At 38.4% G+C, this 14,101-nt stretch overlaps 1 protein-coding gene across 3 annotated transcripts; it reads left to right on the top strand.

Moving 5' to 3' along the window:
- The first annotated feature begins 179 nt into the window (after positions 1–179).
- On the top strand, positions 180–13,958 carry Ehbp1 (Eps15 homology domain containing protein-binding protein 1). Of its 3 annotated transcripts, XM_013323167.1 has the most exons (25): positions 180–386; positions 6,404–6,522; positions 6,913–7,008; positions 7,222–7,333; positions 7,508–7,689; positions 7,767–7,884; positions 7,968–8,486; positions 8,654–8,787; positions 8,889–9,024; positions 9,285–9,351; positions 9,436–9,562; positions 9,834–10,032; positions 10,178–10,298; positions 10,505–10,644; positions 11,128–11,307; positions 11,445–11,527; positions 11,669–11,754; positions 11,963–12,055; positions 12,184–12,302; positions 12,381–12,512; positions 12,695–12,748; positions 12,931–13,016; positions 13,098–13,221; positions 13,439–13,503; positions 13,752–13,958. In XM_013323167.1, exons 2-25 carry the CDS (start codon positions 6,419–6,421, stop codon positions 13,828–13,830), a joined length of 3,156 nt encoding a protein of 1,051 aa, XP_013178621.1. In that variant the 5' UTR covers positions 180–386; positions 6,404–6,418; the 3' UTR covers positions 13,831–13,958. The 3 variants fall into 3 exon arrangements, with proteins under 3 accessions (XP_013178621.1, XP_013178622.1, XP_013178623.1); XM_013323168.1 differs by lacking the exon at positions 12,695–12,748; XM_013323169.1 differs by lacking the exon at positions 11,128–11,307.
- Positions 13,959–14,101: the final 143 nt, after the last annotated feature.

The raw sequence follows: 14,101 nt of genomic DNA on the forward strand, positions 1-14,101 counted from the left end.
CATTCATTTTACCATTAATATTAATGTTATTTCACTGTTACACTATTTTATACACCACAAAAGACAAAGCATTTGAAATCATTTAAATCTACCGTTTAACATTAGTGATTGAAAGGTTGAAACACACAAGAAGGAAATGGTAATATTATTATTTTAATATTAATGCAACACAGTTTGCTTTAAACGTCAAAAATGGACTGAGTGACTGAGGTTTTGTGTTTAACAAAATTCACGTAAAAAATATAAGAACGTAAATTAAATGGTATACAGTGGTGCTTTTAGAATTGTGTAAAAACAAACTTGTGCTAATTTACTGTGCTTTTAAACTTGAAGACATTGTTATAAAAATCGTTGATCTCTAATGCTACGGCTGTGAATTTTGCACTGTAAGTATCTTCGATATGTCCTAGGTTTTAAGTCAGGGATGGTCGCAGCTTGCTCAGCCTTAATTAATGTAGCGGTAAGCTGTAAAGCAGGAAGTCATGATATCACGGCCAGTTCTTTGAACTTGGTGTTCAATGATGTAATTTTTCAAGTGCATCTGGCTAGGGTTTCCTTTGATTGGTGGATGCTATTTTTAGTTCGAGTAGTACGCTCAAGTTGCAAGTACTGTTTGTTTGTTTTTCATACGCATTCTGTCTGGATGTTTATTCTTATCTTCAAATATATATTTTTAGTATTGGTAATTGTAGGTCCTGTGTCTTGTATATAATTTTATACTCTTGGATTTATTATACAAGCATATAATACATAGTAATATAACACATATGCTGTAGTGAAAATGTATTAAAAGTTATAATCACAGAAAACTAAAAATATTCTAAAACTGTTTACTACTTGTATAATTATTTTAAGAAAACCATATTTTTGTATTAAATGGAAGTCAAAATATATAGAAGTAGCTAATCGGAAGTTTGTAATCTCTGCCTACTCTAACCCTCTGTGTTAGACTTGTGTTGTTGTTGAGCCAAACTGATAACATTCAAGTGTATACATTATTGTGGACTCATTATTAAATATAATTTTATACAATAACTATTTGTATACCAATGGAATTTGGTCCATAATTTTTTTTTCTTGGATATTATTACCAAATAAAGTACGGATGGAAGGAGTTTTGTTATGAGTAAATTTAGATAAAAATGGCTGATAGAGATGTATTCATATGTAGTCAATATGTAGACAAAAAGGCAGAATGATTATTTTTATTGTATAGCAATGGTGTTAATGATTATAAAACAGTAAATTAAATATTTCTAAGGTTTATTTTAGTATATATTTTCTGTATAACATGGGTATGTTATAATAATACTTTCATTTGTAAAATCTTAAGCTTTACATAATTCAAATTACACGTCCATTGTTTACTTTAAAAGCAATCCTATTTAATATTCAGTAAAGTCCATTAGCATAGTGCTACAAGGCTTATCTACTTAGCCATAACTGAAGCTATGATGTCATCTTGTTTAAGTTATTTATATGTAAATAATACAGTATATTATAGCTCCTATGTACATAATCATAACCCAATAATCTTGTATTTTGAACATTGATTAATGTAAAGTAACTTAATTAATATTATTTGTGTTAATTAGAAAGTTCAATTGAGAAAATTAAGAATTCATATGGTACTGATTAAAATTATATTTATGTTAACATCAAACACTCTGTATAATCATTGAAACAGTTTAAACATTTACCTCATTTCCATCAAGTACTTTGACCTTAATAAGTTGAATTCAATTGCGACTTTTTAATGTAGGAAACATGCCATTACATTTTTTTATTACACACAATACTGGACTGCTCAGAATGACGCAAATTTATAAAAATGTTTCACATATTTGTGTTTAACTTAAGATTTTTGTCAGCACAATTTATTAGTTTATTAGTTAAATTGTTTGGTAAAAAGATTTTTCTGATGTTTCTTGTTTTATGTGTTATGCTTTTATTTTTATATCATCAGGACTATTATAAGAATAATCCCGCATGTAATTTGCTTAATTATTTTAACCTCATTTGTTCAGCAATGACGATAGTTCACCTTTGCCACTCGGAACTCATCAGTTATGACACACTATTTAAATATTTTGTCATTCAATGTTGGAGGATGTTTATTTTAAAATGAGTCATACTTATCTTAGGATTCGTATCTTAGTCCAATGTTCGAAAATACATATCACTCGTAGGGTTGTCAACTCTTTGGATTTGACCCCTGGATTGTCATGTTTTACATCATGAATATCTCAAGGTCAGAGTGCGTGGTGTGAAGTAGGTTACTGAGATCGTTTAATTTATCTTGTCCAAGAGTCAAAGGTTGACAAGACACAGAACATTCTCCTATTTAATGTTGTTAATGCCTAAGTTTATTAAAATTTGGCAGGCCTATTTGTAGACCGCTAAGATTTGTAACGTTATAACGCATTAAGATTATGATCTAAAATTACAAACAATATTTATGAAACAGACAGACATCTTAAACGTAAACAACTTTGCTTTATAATAAACAAATATTTATAAAAAAAGGTGAGAATGTTGTTAGTTACTAAATGAACTTTAATCGACTGGAATAAAGTTGAAATTGTATCGAAACTGCGAGTTGACATCATCGCGCACCTCTGGTTAATTTGACTGGTATTCGGCGTAGGTGGATAAATATCGACTTGTTAACGGCAAAGTTAAATCAACTTTAAACTTATATATTGTGAGTTTAGAACTATATTATCTTTGCTGCTGCACTTAAATTCGATTTAATTATTTTAACAGTCCCTTAGTGTCAATGACCTCTATAGAAGTAATACGCGTAATTTCATCTTTAGACATCAGATGTCCTTTTCTCTGATTAAATATTCACTAAGGCACGCCCTTAGTGGCGAGTGTGACATGGTATCAAAACGTTTTAAAATGTAGACAATATTATTAACGTTGAAATAATATAAACATGTTTTTGATGGTATGTAGTTTGTTTATCTAATGCAGGCTTTGCTTTAATCCAATTTAGGAATTAGGTCGTTGTCAAGGGCCTGAATTTGTTACATCTACGTGTTTATACAGTATGTCCAATTCATGCAATTAACAAAACTAATCGAGACTATATTTATTGGTATTGTAACTTTCATAACCGTGGCTTATCTCTTTTTTTTAAACAATAAAAAGGATTGCTCAGTGGATACCGTTAGTAATGCATTAAAATTCGTCTCAATCCAATATAAATTAACTTGAAATTATTATTTTAACCTTAATTGACAATCGAATGCAACATCGAGACTATAGTGCCGTATTCATAACGTTAAATATTCATTGAAATATTGTAATTGAAACATACTCTGCGGTTTTAGAAAACCAAATACATATACATAATCTTATACCACAAAATGTTACCAATAAAATATATCTATGACGTAATAGTTATGCACTAAAAACTTGATATTACTGTTTGACTATGAACGTCAGTGGCGCTGTTGTTAAGTATGCGACTATACCGGGAATCTACACCTCCAGGTTCGAGAGGTGCGAGGTCCTTGTCGTGTATTAATCTAATTTTCTATTTTTGAATTTCATGATGTATCTATCCGATGTTTCAACGGTGAAGGAAAACATCTTGATGCAACCTGCACATGTTTGTGAAGCAATTTAAAAATGTGTGTGAAGACAATCCACACTGGGTTATGGTTGACATCCCTAACTCGTGTTGCTCCGAGCCCCGAGACTGGTGATATGGCAACGGACCCGTTGAAATTGTTTTTAAATGTTCTGCTTATTAATAAGCTCTTCCATCACAGATAATTTAAATTCCTATAGCTCCAACTATCGATTGAAATAACATAACAATAATTTATTTTTTAATATAATGTATGTTTAATGAAATGAATCAAAGGTCAACATACAAAATAGTTGGGAGCTTCCAGTAATGTAACGGTTGGTATAGATAATCGTTTCCGGTGTCCGATACACGTAAATACAGTTATCATATTATTTATTCAATTATTCAATGTTATTATAACAATTCGATAAAATAAATTGTTATAATGTTGCTTTAGCATATGTCTCGTGCGAATATGTTTTATTTAGTACTAATAAGCTGTAAATACCGATCCTACGATTAAAAAACATACTGTATATGTGGCGTTGAGGCCCCGCTTCTTGCTTCTGTAAGATTTTATGTTCGTAATTCAGAAACTATGTTCGTGGATTGCAGAAACTTCATTTTATTACAGGATCAAATATTACGTATAAAAATTGTTACAGCTTAACTTATCAATACTATCTTACTTCTTGCTAATCTTACTATCTTATTCATGTTATATTATTTGATGAAATTTGGAAGACATATAGAACATAGTCTGGAAGAACACATAGTCTACTGATTGTGTTTTTCTTTCATTCCGCGCGGAGGGTGTCGCGTGCGCCAGCTAGTTGTATAATAATATCAAGATATACAATAAGTTAACACGGCGTTACGTCATTATATGATTAGGTATTGCTTTAATTATGATAAGTATCGATGAACGTTGATTGTACAGTTTTTTATGTATTCATTGATAACATGACTTAATTACCGCAGTCTAGCGTTGTGGTGTAATAAACTACCGTTTGTGAAGGACAACCGGTAATAACTTGTTCAAGGAATACTAGAAAAAAAAACCTTTTAATATAGAATTTTTAGTTATTAGTTTGTTACACTCCTTTATGGCGGGAGGATTCTAAGTGTACTAATAAATGCGACTGAACGGATCCTGATGAAATTTTATAAAGATGTAGAACATAGTCTGTAAGAACATTTAGGCTACTATTTTATTTTTAGAGGGAGTCGTGTGCGACAGCTAGTTTTGTATAAGAATACCTTATTAAGGTGATTTCTAAGTTAACATTAATCGTTTCTGTGTACGGCACATAGTAAAATGTCAGTTTGATGGTGAAATATGTTTAGATGATAGTGCTTTTACTCAATAAAGTGGTCGTAAATGTAACATATTTGTCGTATTTTCTTTAAACTGGTTGTCATAGAAACTGGTCAGGGCAGTCCCACGCCACGCGTCAGTTGAGTCACCGCATATGTTATCGTAATTAGCGCAGTTCGATGCGGCCCGCGACCTCATCCACCCTGGCTGATCGCGTCAAATGACGTCACCACCTCATCATACACTTTGATTAGACAGTCTCACAAGAGATCGTTGTTCTATATGTAATCGAGGAATTAAAATCGCTTCCCATTTACGATTGAATATCGTACGTTGTATCAAGTGGCCTTGGTGGGTAGGAATTAAATGTTCCCTACTGTACTGATTTGGTTTTACAATTGTAACAAACTTTTTTTATTAGTAGATAATTTACTAACATATCAGTTTTCGCTACTCAGTTGCGTTGAGAGACTTATCGATTACTCTTGCACGACATTGCCACACCTCTGTTGCACTTTTTATATACATTTTATGTAACAACGTGCATACTTTGATTGATTAATCGTTGGTGTCTGAGACCAAAGTTACCGCGAAATCATATAGTTATCTCTATTTTAACAATAGTAATGACAGGGATGACGATGTGTTTTATAAAGAGATTTTGATTTTAGAAAAATAGTGTAGTAAATCTTTTAATAACCCTATAAACGTCACAATAACAATACTATAGACTACGCGAACTTTTATAATACAGACAATATTCAACCATAACAACTGATACTATATTGTTTACAAGATGTTTGTTTACTATATCCGACATATCGTTTACAACGATGTCCCAAAGGCCGACAACGCATCTGCGGTTCCTTTGGTATTACAGATGTATATGGACGTGGATGAACACCTCGGTGGTCCCGCTAGTAGTTTGCCCCCTCATAAAAAAATTTAACTTTTTTTTGTGTCATTTTGGTTAATATAATTAAGCATGGATACTTGTAGCCAAGATAGAAGGTGTTAGAATCGAAGTTTTTACACGTGTGATGTTTAGCGTAGACCATAAAGTGTTGAGTCAACATCAGAGGTTGTAAATTCCGGGTGTTTGGAGGTCGTTACCCGACTGATAACCTAGATAGTGGCTATTAACTTGTTAGATTCATTATCAACATTATGTTATACCCAGTGGTACAGTGGAGTGTATTATGCCATTTGATTTATGGTACCAAAGTTCGATAGTGTTTTACGATATCCGTGGGTTACATATTCCAAAATAATGCTATGAAAATATATTTTTAACCCTAGCATTAGAAAAAAAATATATTTTTTCAAATTTGGTTGCAAAAACACGGAATATTTTTGTATTTTTACGATATCGATATGAGTTGTTGAAAGAAAAATATAGAAGAAGGAAACATTTTCATTCGATCCTATTTATAGAATAAGAGGTCACGAGACTCATGTTAATATAATACAGTGTGCAGTTGCTGATTGTTGTGTTGTTGCAGCATTAGCAGTGAGCCATGGCGTCGGTGTGGAAGCGGCTGCAGCGCGTCAACAAACGCGCCGCCAAGTTCCAGTACACCGCCTCCTATCACCGCATTGACGTCGAGACCACACCCAAATGGTAAACTTAGTTACATCAGACATTGTTCCTGACCAGAGATTTATTAACTATTCCATAGACTCCAGAATGTCTGCAGGACTTAGGGGGATCAGTTTCCCAAACGTAGTTACAACGTAAGATACTAGGAAAACATACAACCAAAGTACACAAGTTTAAAGTACAATAAAATGTGTTAATTTAGTTTGAGAATTAAATTGATTTTGTATTCATAAAAGTTTAGACAAGGTTAACTGTCGAATTTTAAACTACATTCCGTGTGTTAAAATAATAAATAATTGCGTGCAGTTTGGCGGACAGACAATATATTTGGAAAGTTTGCATGATGCAATTAATACTAAAGTTTGACTGTTTTTTTTTTATATCGAGGTTTGATTTTTATGTTCGTGACAGGAAACCCAACAAGTTGAGTATAGTGTGGACGCGACGGTCGCGGCGCGTGGTCACCGAGCCTGTGGAGTGGGAGCCCTCGCTCAAGGATCCTCTCAAGTGAGTGCTCGAACAGAACGCTGTATGTAGCTCACGTCTTGATACTCGAGGCGCAAGTGAACACAGCTGGTTGATACTTGATGTATGACGTGGCTTTTCATTTCCTTTTTCCCATATAGTTTAATGGTCTCTGGGTTTTGAAAAGGAGAATAAGATTATGGATTTGTATTTTAGATTAACATTAAAAAGTGATTTATGACCGTTTGCTTGCAGGGGCTCAGTTATATTCACCGTGCCCGAGAACCAGACGGTAACGGTGACCCTTTTCCGGGACCCGCGCACCAATGAGCTGGAGGACAAGGACTGGACATTCGTGCTAGAGGATGTGAGTCATATACTGAAAAATCCTGCTCGAAGGATCAATTCTTCCAGGTCTTTGAAGTTAATATATCGATTATGTAAAGTTTTGTGCATACATTACTAGGTGTCAACGATTTACCGTTAGATTTGTTAAATCCGGGTAGAAGTAGTCGCTATGAGAACTGTGTGTATGTGTCAGGTGTCACCGACGGGCAAGCGGCGGCGGCTGGCTGCGGCCGCGCTGGACTTGCGCAAGCACGCCTCGCTGGCGGCGGCGCAGCGCGCGGTGCGCGTGCAGCTCGACCCCACCGGCCGGCGACTGCGCGCTGCCAGCCTGCACCTCACCCTGCACAGCGTGCTGCTGCGAGAGGGACACGCCACGTCAGTGTATATTGTGATTAATAACAACAACTCATGTGCATTTCATTTTTACTCTTGCCTACCCCCCAATGTTGCAGGGATGAGGATATGCAGTCGCTGGCGTCCCTGCTGTCAGTCAACAACAACTCTGACATCGCCGTGCTGGAAGATCTCGACGAGGATGACTACACGCTCTCTGACAATTCCACCAGACAGGCGAGTTTCTAAGATCATTCCAGACAAAGTGTATTATATATGTTGAACAGTTATCATTTATTATAGTATAAATATCTCAACAGATGCTCGACTTACGTCAACAAATGGAGGAGATGACGCAGAGTTTGACAAACAGCGACATCGCGGCGACACCCAACAGCGTGCAGAGTCTCAACTTTGACAACTCGGCCACGCCCACCGCACCCATCACGCCCACAACGGACACGCCCACCAACCCCGCCACGCCCACGTCGCCGGCCACGCCCACACCTAATAACAAAGACATAGATTTCACACAAAAAGAAACAAACATCAAAAGGCCAGAGTATAACTTTACAAAAATGACAATAAAAACGGAACCACCGAAATTTACATCAACACCAAAAGCAGAAGAGCCTACTCTTGACAACTTTAAGGCGATGCAATTCAAACCGAAGACGATAGCGAAAAAGAACCTTAAACCTTTGGAGTTGAAGTCGAATTTGAACAACATCAGCCTGGACACAAACGAGAATGAGAAAGGGGGCGACAGTGAGAAGACACCAGTGGTAGATATGGAGAAACTGTTCCCATTGAAGAACCTGGACAAGGACAAGACGCCGGTAAGTCAGCTTGTATTATGTATGATGGCGCTAGTATCGAGTCCAGTAGCGCCACTCTGTACATGTTTTATTCATATTTTTTTATGACATTACTTTATGAAAGGCTGATGATAATTTAAATAGTTTTGATAGGAAAATAATATGTATAGATGATGTGACGTGTCCAGGTTCAGGACCTGCTGGAGTGGTGCCAGAGCGTGACGCGGGAGTACCGCGCCTGCCGCATCACCAACCTGACCACCAGCTTCCGGTCCGGGCTGGCGTTCTGCGCCATCATCCACCGCTTCCGGCCGGACCTGATGTGAGTGTGTAGGTGTAGGAGGTGTGGGAGGTGTGGGAGGTGTGCGGGGAGGTGTGCGGGGAGGCGCGGCAGGTGTACAGTGTGTGCGTGTGCGTGTGCAGAGACTTCTCCGGGCTGCAGCCGGAGGAGGCGGAGCGCAACCTGCGCGTGGCGCTGGAGGCGAGCGCACGACTCGGCATCTCGCAGGTGCTCAGCGCCGCCGACGTCTGCGCCCCGCCCGCACCCGACAAGCTCGCCGTCAGTATACACTACTATACACTTATCTCTCTCTCTCTCTCTTTATTATGTAAAAACACCTTTTTTTACATTTTTTATATTTGTGTCTCTATCCATAAATCAGCGTTTGTTCTGGGCAGTCTTTGGAACGGCTATCATTATGACCGGACTTTTGCTGGAAGTTAGCTTATGAGTGCGGGAGTAATTTAGGATATTGTTTCTATTTCACGCTAAGAACTTATCCAGCAACTGCTAATACAGGTTGATTGTTTTTTTTCCAGATAATGACGTATCTGTTCCAACTGCGAGCTCACTTCACCGGCAGTGAACTGCAAGTTGAACAACTTGGTAAACAAAGAGTTTATAATTTTAGTACAAACTCCAGTAAGACAGAGTTTGGGGTAAGGTGTAGTACAACCCGGCAATGTGCAGGTAACGACGAGACGGAGTCATCATACCTGGTGGGGCGACATGACACAGACGGCGCAGTGCCCAGGGACCTCTTCAGCAGGGAGGTCAGCGAGAGACGCTCCCGCATGCGCACACGACCCAGGCCCAAGTACACATACATATATCTATTTCTTGTTTTATTAAATTCTAAAGGAGCCAATGTTACATTTCACAAACTAACAGTTGGTTTCAGAGATCTCTGTATGAATCATTGCGTCATTCCTTTTCTTATATTTGACAAAAAAACGATCATTTGTTTTAAACGCGAATTTTAATCTCGGAAACCTACGGTAATTCTTTACATTTTCTACAGTTCTGTTTCAATTACAGTAGCTATAAATGATTATAATATTTGAAACATTGATTTTATACTTCATCAGTTCTCAAGACTCGGACACGAAGTCCCAAGAACGAAGCAGTCCGGAAAAGGCGCAGTCTCCAGCGGCGATGAAGGAGGTGCGCGACATGCTGGTGCACCAGTCCAAGACCATCCTCGGCAAGATGCTCTCCCCCGCACGAGACCTCAAGACCAGTCAGCCCAACACCAAGTGGTTTGCTGACCCCCCCACTCTGCCCGAGGTAACAAACGTATACGTAATTTTACGTACGCGTACATAAAAATGCATACAATTACTAGAATAACCGTGTTTCCATGTTATCCAAATAAAAAATCATATCCTCTGCCTACGCTTTTTTGTTAATCGCAAGAATGATTGTATTCCAGGCGATCCCCGCGCGTCCGGAGAAATTGATGACGCGTAAGGAGCTGACGGATCCATTCGGTTCCGATGAAGAGGAGGAGCCTGCACCTCCACCAGCTCAGGAGACGATCTCCACTGATACTGGTGAGATATCACAATTTCTCTTGGATTAATAGAATAAGTGACACTTCGGAAAAAGGAGAAAGAGATATTAGTTAAAACAATATATCGTTTATAGCGACCTAAACCATAAATCTTGACCAAACACCTAATAAATATTAGAATATCGGTTAATACGACTCAATACTGACCATACGATGTCTTTTATCGGTTTTGACTTTAATTTCCAGTGAAAGCGGAATCCAAACCAACAATAGAGCCAGCAGTGACAGACCCTCTGACCAGTGCACACGAGGCGAGTCCTCCTCCGCAGACATCTCCTCAGCAGGAGGACCAGGCAGCGGTACCAGATCTGCCCAAACCAACACCCGTGAGCATCCTATTTTTCTATATGTTTCGAGTTGTTTTGTATATAATGAAGCGAATTTGGGATATGAAAGTTGTTAATATTCATGCTTTTGGTATTAAATCATTTATTGAGTTTTAAAATAGTTTTTGGGTTGTGTTTGTCTTTTTAACTGTAAAAAATAATGACATAAAAACCATTACATCATCATTCCTTGTACATTTTTAAGTGAAATAAACTGAAATCTAGATTTCTAGTATTGTGTATTTTGAATTTGTTTTGTTTTGAGCTAACGTGTGCATTTGAAATCCAATAATAAATAGACTGATCGCATCATTTTATATTTGCTTCCATTCCCGCCAACGACACCGCTTTGAAACATGCGTGTGCGCTCGCCCGCCGCGTGTCTCATTGGCCCGCGCGATTGGCTGCTTCATTGTGATTGGTCCCTTGAATTGAACGCTTCGCTCCGATTGGGCGACGACGCTTGTTCTTGTGACGTCGCAGCAACTGTTGTCTCGCCATGATGAGCTAAAAGAGCGCGCGAGGCAACTTCTAGAGGCTACTAAAAGAGAAGCGAGAGAGAAAGAGAAGAACAGACGTCAGAACTCGAAAGAGAAAGAAGAAGCGAATAAGACAGAGATGGTGAATGGTCTGAGGAACGGTGATGCAAGTCCTGTCAAAAAGGTAAGGAAAGGGATGTTGTTTTTGCTGTACAAGTATTTTGTTTTGTGTTATTTTATGTTTGCTTTATTATTGAGCTTTTACGAAATTGTCTTTCTTTTTGTACCAGTCAATAATGATAGATAAATGTGTAATTTCAGCCAATGACAGAGGAAGAGAGACAGGCGATGTTGCGGGAGCGAGCGAGAAAGCTGATTGCGGACGCCAGAGCGGGTATTGTAAGGTAAGATTCATATAGTTCACCTAACATTTTATAAATTATCATTCTTACGTTATTATTACATAAAATTTAAAAAATTAAATACATTAGTATGTTTAGAATAGTTTTTAGTGTAAGGATATAAAAGAAATATGTTTCCCGCAGTCCCACATCGCCCCTGTCGCCGTCCCGGAGTCGCGGCACTGTCGAGATCATCAGCAAGCAGTCTGTTATGGAGGAGCTGGCCGCAGGTGACATATTTCTATTCAAATCAACAAAAAAATGATATTTTAATATTATGAATGTGAAAACAAATTATTTATCCGACTTGAAAAGGCCATTACATGTGTACTTGTATTTTTGAAGTTAGTAACAACTTTATCCTGTTTTCGAAGGACCAACTCTATTGATTTTATGTTTTTTTCTTATATTTGTTGTATATTAATTGTGTACTGTCAGCGGGCGGTGTGGAGCAGCTGGAGGCGCTGGCGGCGCGCGGGGACACACCCCCCACTCCTGGCTCCAGGAGCTATGGCAGCGCGGACAGATCGGGTAAAGTTCCTTTTGAGAAATGTACATTTAGTATGAAAAATGTACACTAAAAGTGCTTGGTAATCAATTAGAGAGTTGTAAATATGTTCTTCTATTGTTATATATAAAATAGTACATGTATGTGACAGAGGAGCGGGAGAGCGAGTCGCGCAGCATGTCTCCGGGCGGAGGCGCGCGTCGCTCCCCCCTACACTCCTTCTCCGCGCTCGTTGACCGCCTCGCACCAGCAGATGCCGCTCCTGACGAGGTCGTACACAACTCTCCTCTTTGTCTTGTGATGCAACGTGATGCATCGTGATGTAACGTGATGCAACCTGATGTGCAGGGCAAGGAGTCGGGCTCGTACATAGCGAGCGAGCTGGAGGCGCTGGAGCGGGAGCAGAGCGCGGTGGACGAGCGCGCGGCTGCGCTGGAGAAGCAGCTGCGTCGCGTCATGGAGTCTGCTGACAACACTGAGGTAGAACAGCTAGCTGGATGTACACCAGCCCATTTCATCTTCCCTTCCCATCCTTTTCTAATACAAAAGGAATAAGTACTTGTGTTTCTCTGTTGTACTCTGTAATGTAACTTTTTCAAACAAAATCTACACTAAGCGACGCACTCATCTTCTATTAAAGAAGTAATGTTTATATTTCACAGCTAAAGAAATGGAAGAAAATATTCCTTGCTTGTACCCGAACTCCTTACAATCCGGTACATCTTTCCTATAAACTTTAATGTTGTATGTAATTGTGTGTAGTACAAAAAACAATAATTCATATCCTTAGACAAAATTATTTATCATTTAGTATTGTAGTTTCGTTGTAGCAGTAATTGAAGAATATTTTATCATTATATAAGGAACAGAGAAAGATGATATGTTTTGTATGTTGCAGGAGGAGGACAGACTGATGTCGCAGTGGTTCCACCTGGTGAACAAGAAGAACGCGCTTCTACGTCGACAGATGCAACTCAATATATTGTGCGTATATAATAATGTACCATATTTGCAACGAAATAAGGTCGAATACTTGTCATTGAGAGTTTGGTGCGGTGTTTGCAGGGAACAAGAGGAGGATCTGAGCCGGCGCTGTGAGCTGCTGGCGCGGGAGCTGCGCCTCTCCCTGGCTGTGGACGAATGGCGCAAAACGCCCGGACAGAAGAGACGCGAGCGGCTGCTGCTGCAGGTCACCTCCCACACCTCCGCCTCCACCTCCGCCACCGACACTGCTACCTCGTCCTCCCCCAGACCCAACAACTTCTACTTTTTCTGCAACCTGCAACCTTAATCGACCACCTTTAATTTCTTCACCTCCTTCATTTTTATCTTGCTTTTCACCTTTATTGTTGAACTATGTTTACCTCCACTATCACTTATATTTATATGTGATGTACAATTTACAGGAGTTGCTGTCAGCCGTGAACGAGAGAGACAGACTGGTGCAGGAGATGGATGAACAGGAAAAAGCGTATGTTTATGTCTTACTAATACTATAAATGTGAATTTTTGGATTAATGGTTGTTTGTTGGAAGGTATCAACGGAACAGCTGCATGGATCTTACTGAAATTTGATGTAGAATATAGCCTGGAAGAACACATAGCCTACTAATTCGGTTTTTCTCTTTAACTCCATGTGGACGGAGTAAACGACAGCTAGTTTGTTTATATTTTCTATAGTTTGAGATTGAAACATTACAGATGTGTTTCGTCCTACAGGATAGCGGAGGACGATGAAATCGAAAGAAATCTCTCCAATGTAGAGATACAACGGAAAAACAACTGTATACTGCAGTGAACTAGGTCGAGAATCAAACAAACGACGTTATCTTGGCATTATTGTTAAGATTATCAAATGAAATAATATTTAAGCGACATCTCTGTATCATTTTGTAAAACAATTTTCAGGAATAATTTATTGATGTGGATAAATTTGTGTTTTTATGATACTAGATGGCGCTGATATCAATTTGTTTTTGTTTTTCGTAACTAGATGGCGCTAAAACGAATGTGATTGTGAAAGGGAAAAATGTTTCATTTACTATGTCTGCGGAGAAAGAAAAGTTCGG

Source organism: Papilio xuthus, unplaced genomic scaffold (genome assembly GCF_000836235.2).
Source record: "Papilio xuthus unplaced genomic scaffold, Pxut_1.1 DF825783.1, whole genome shotgun sequence".
In the NCBI taxonomy this organism is placed as follows: domain Eukaryota; kingdom Metazoa; phylum Arthropoda; class Insecta; order Lepidoptera; family Papilionidae; genus Papilio; species Papilio xuthus.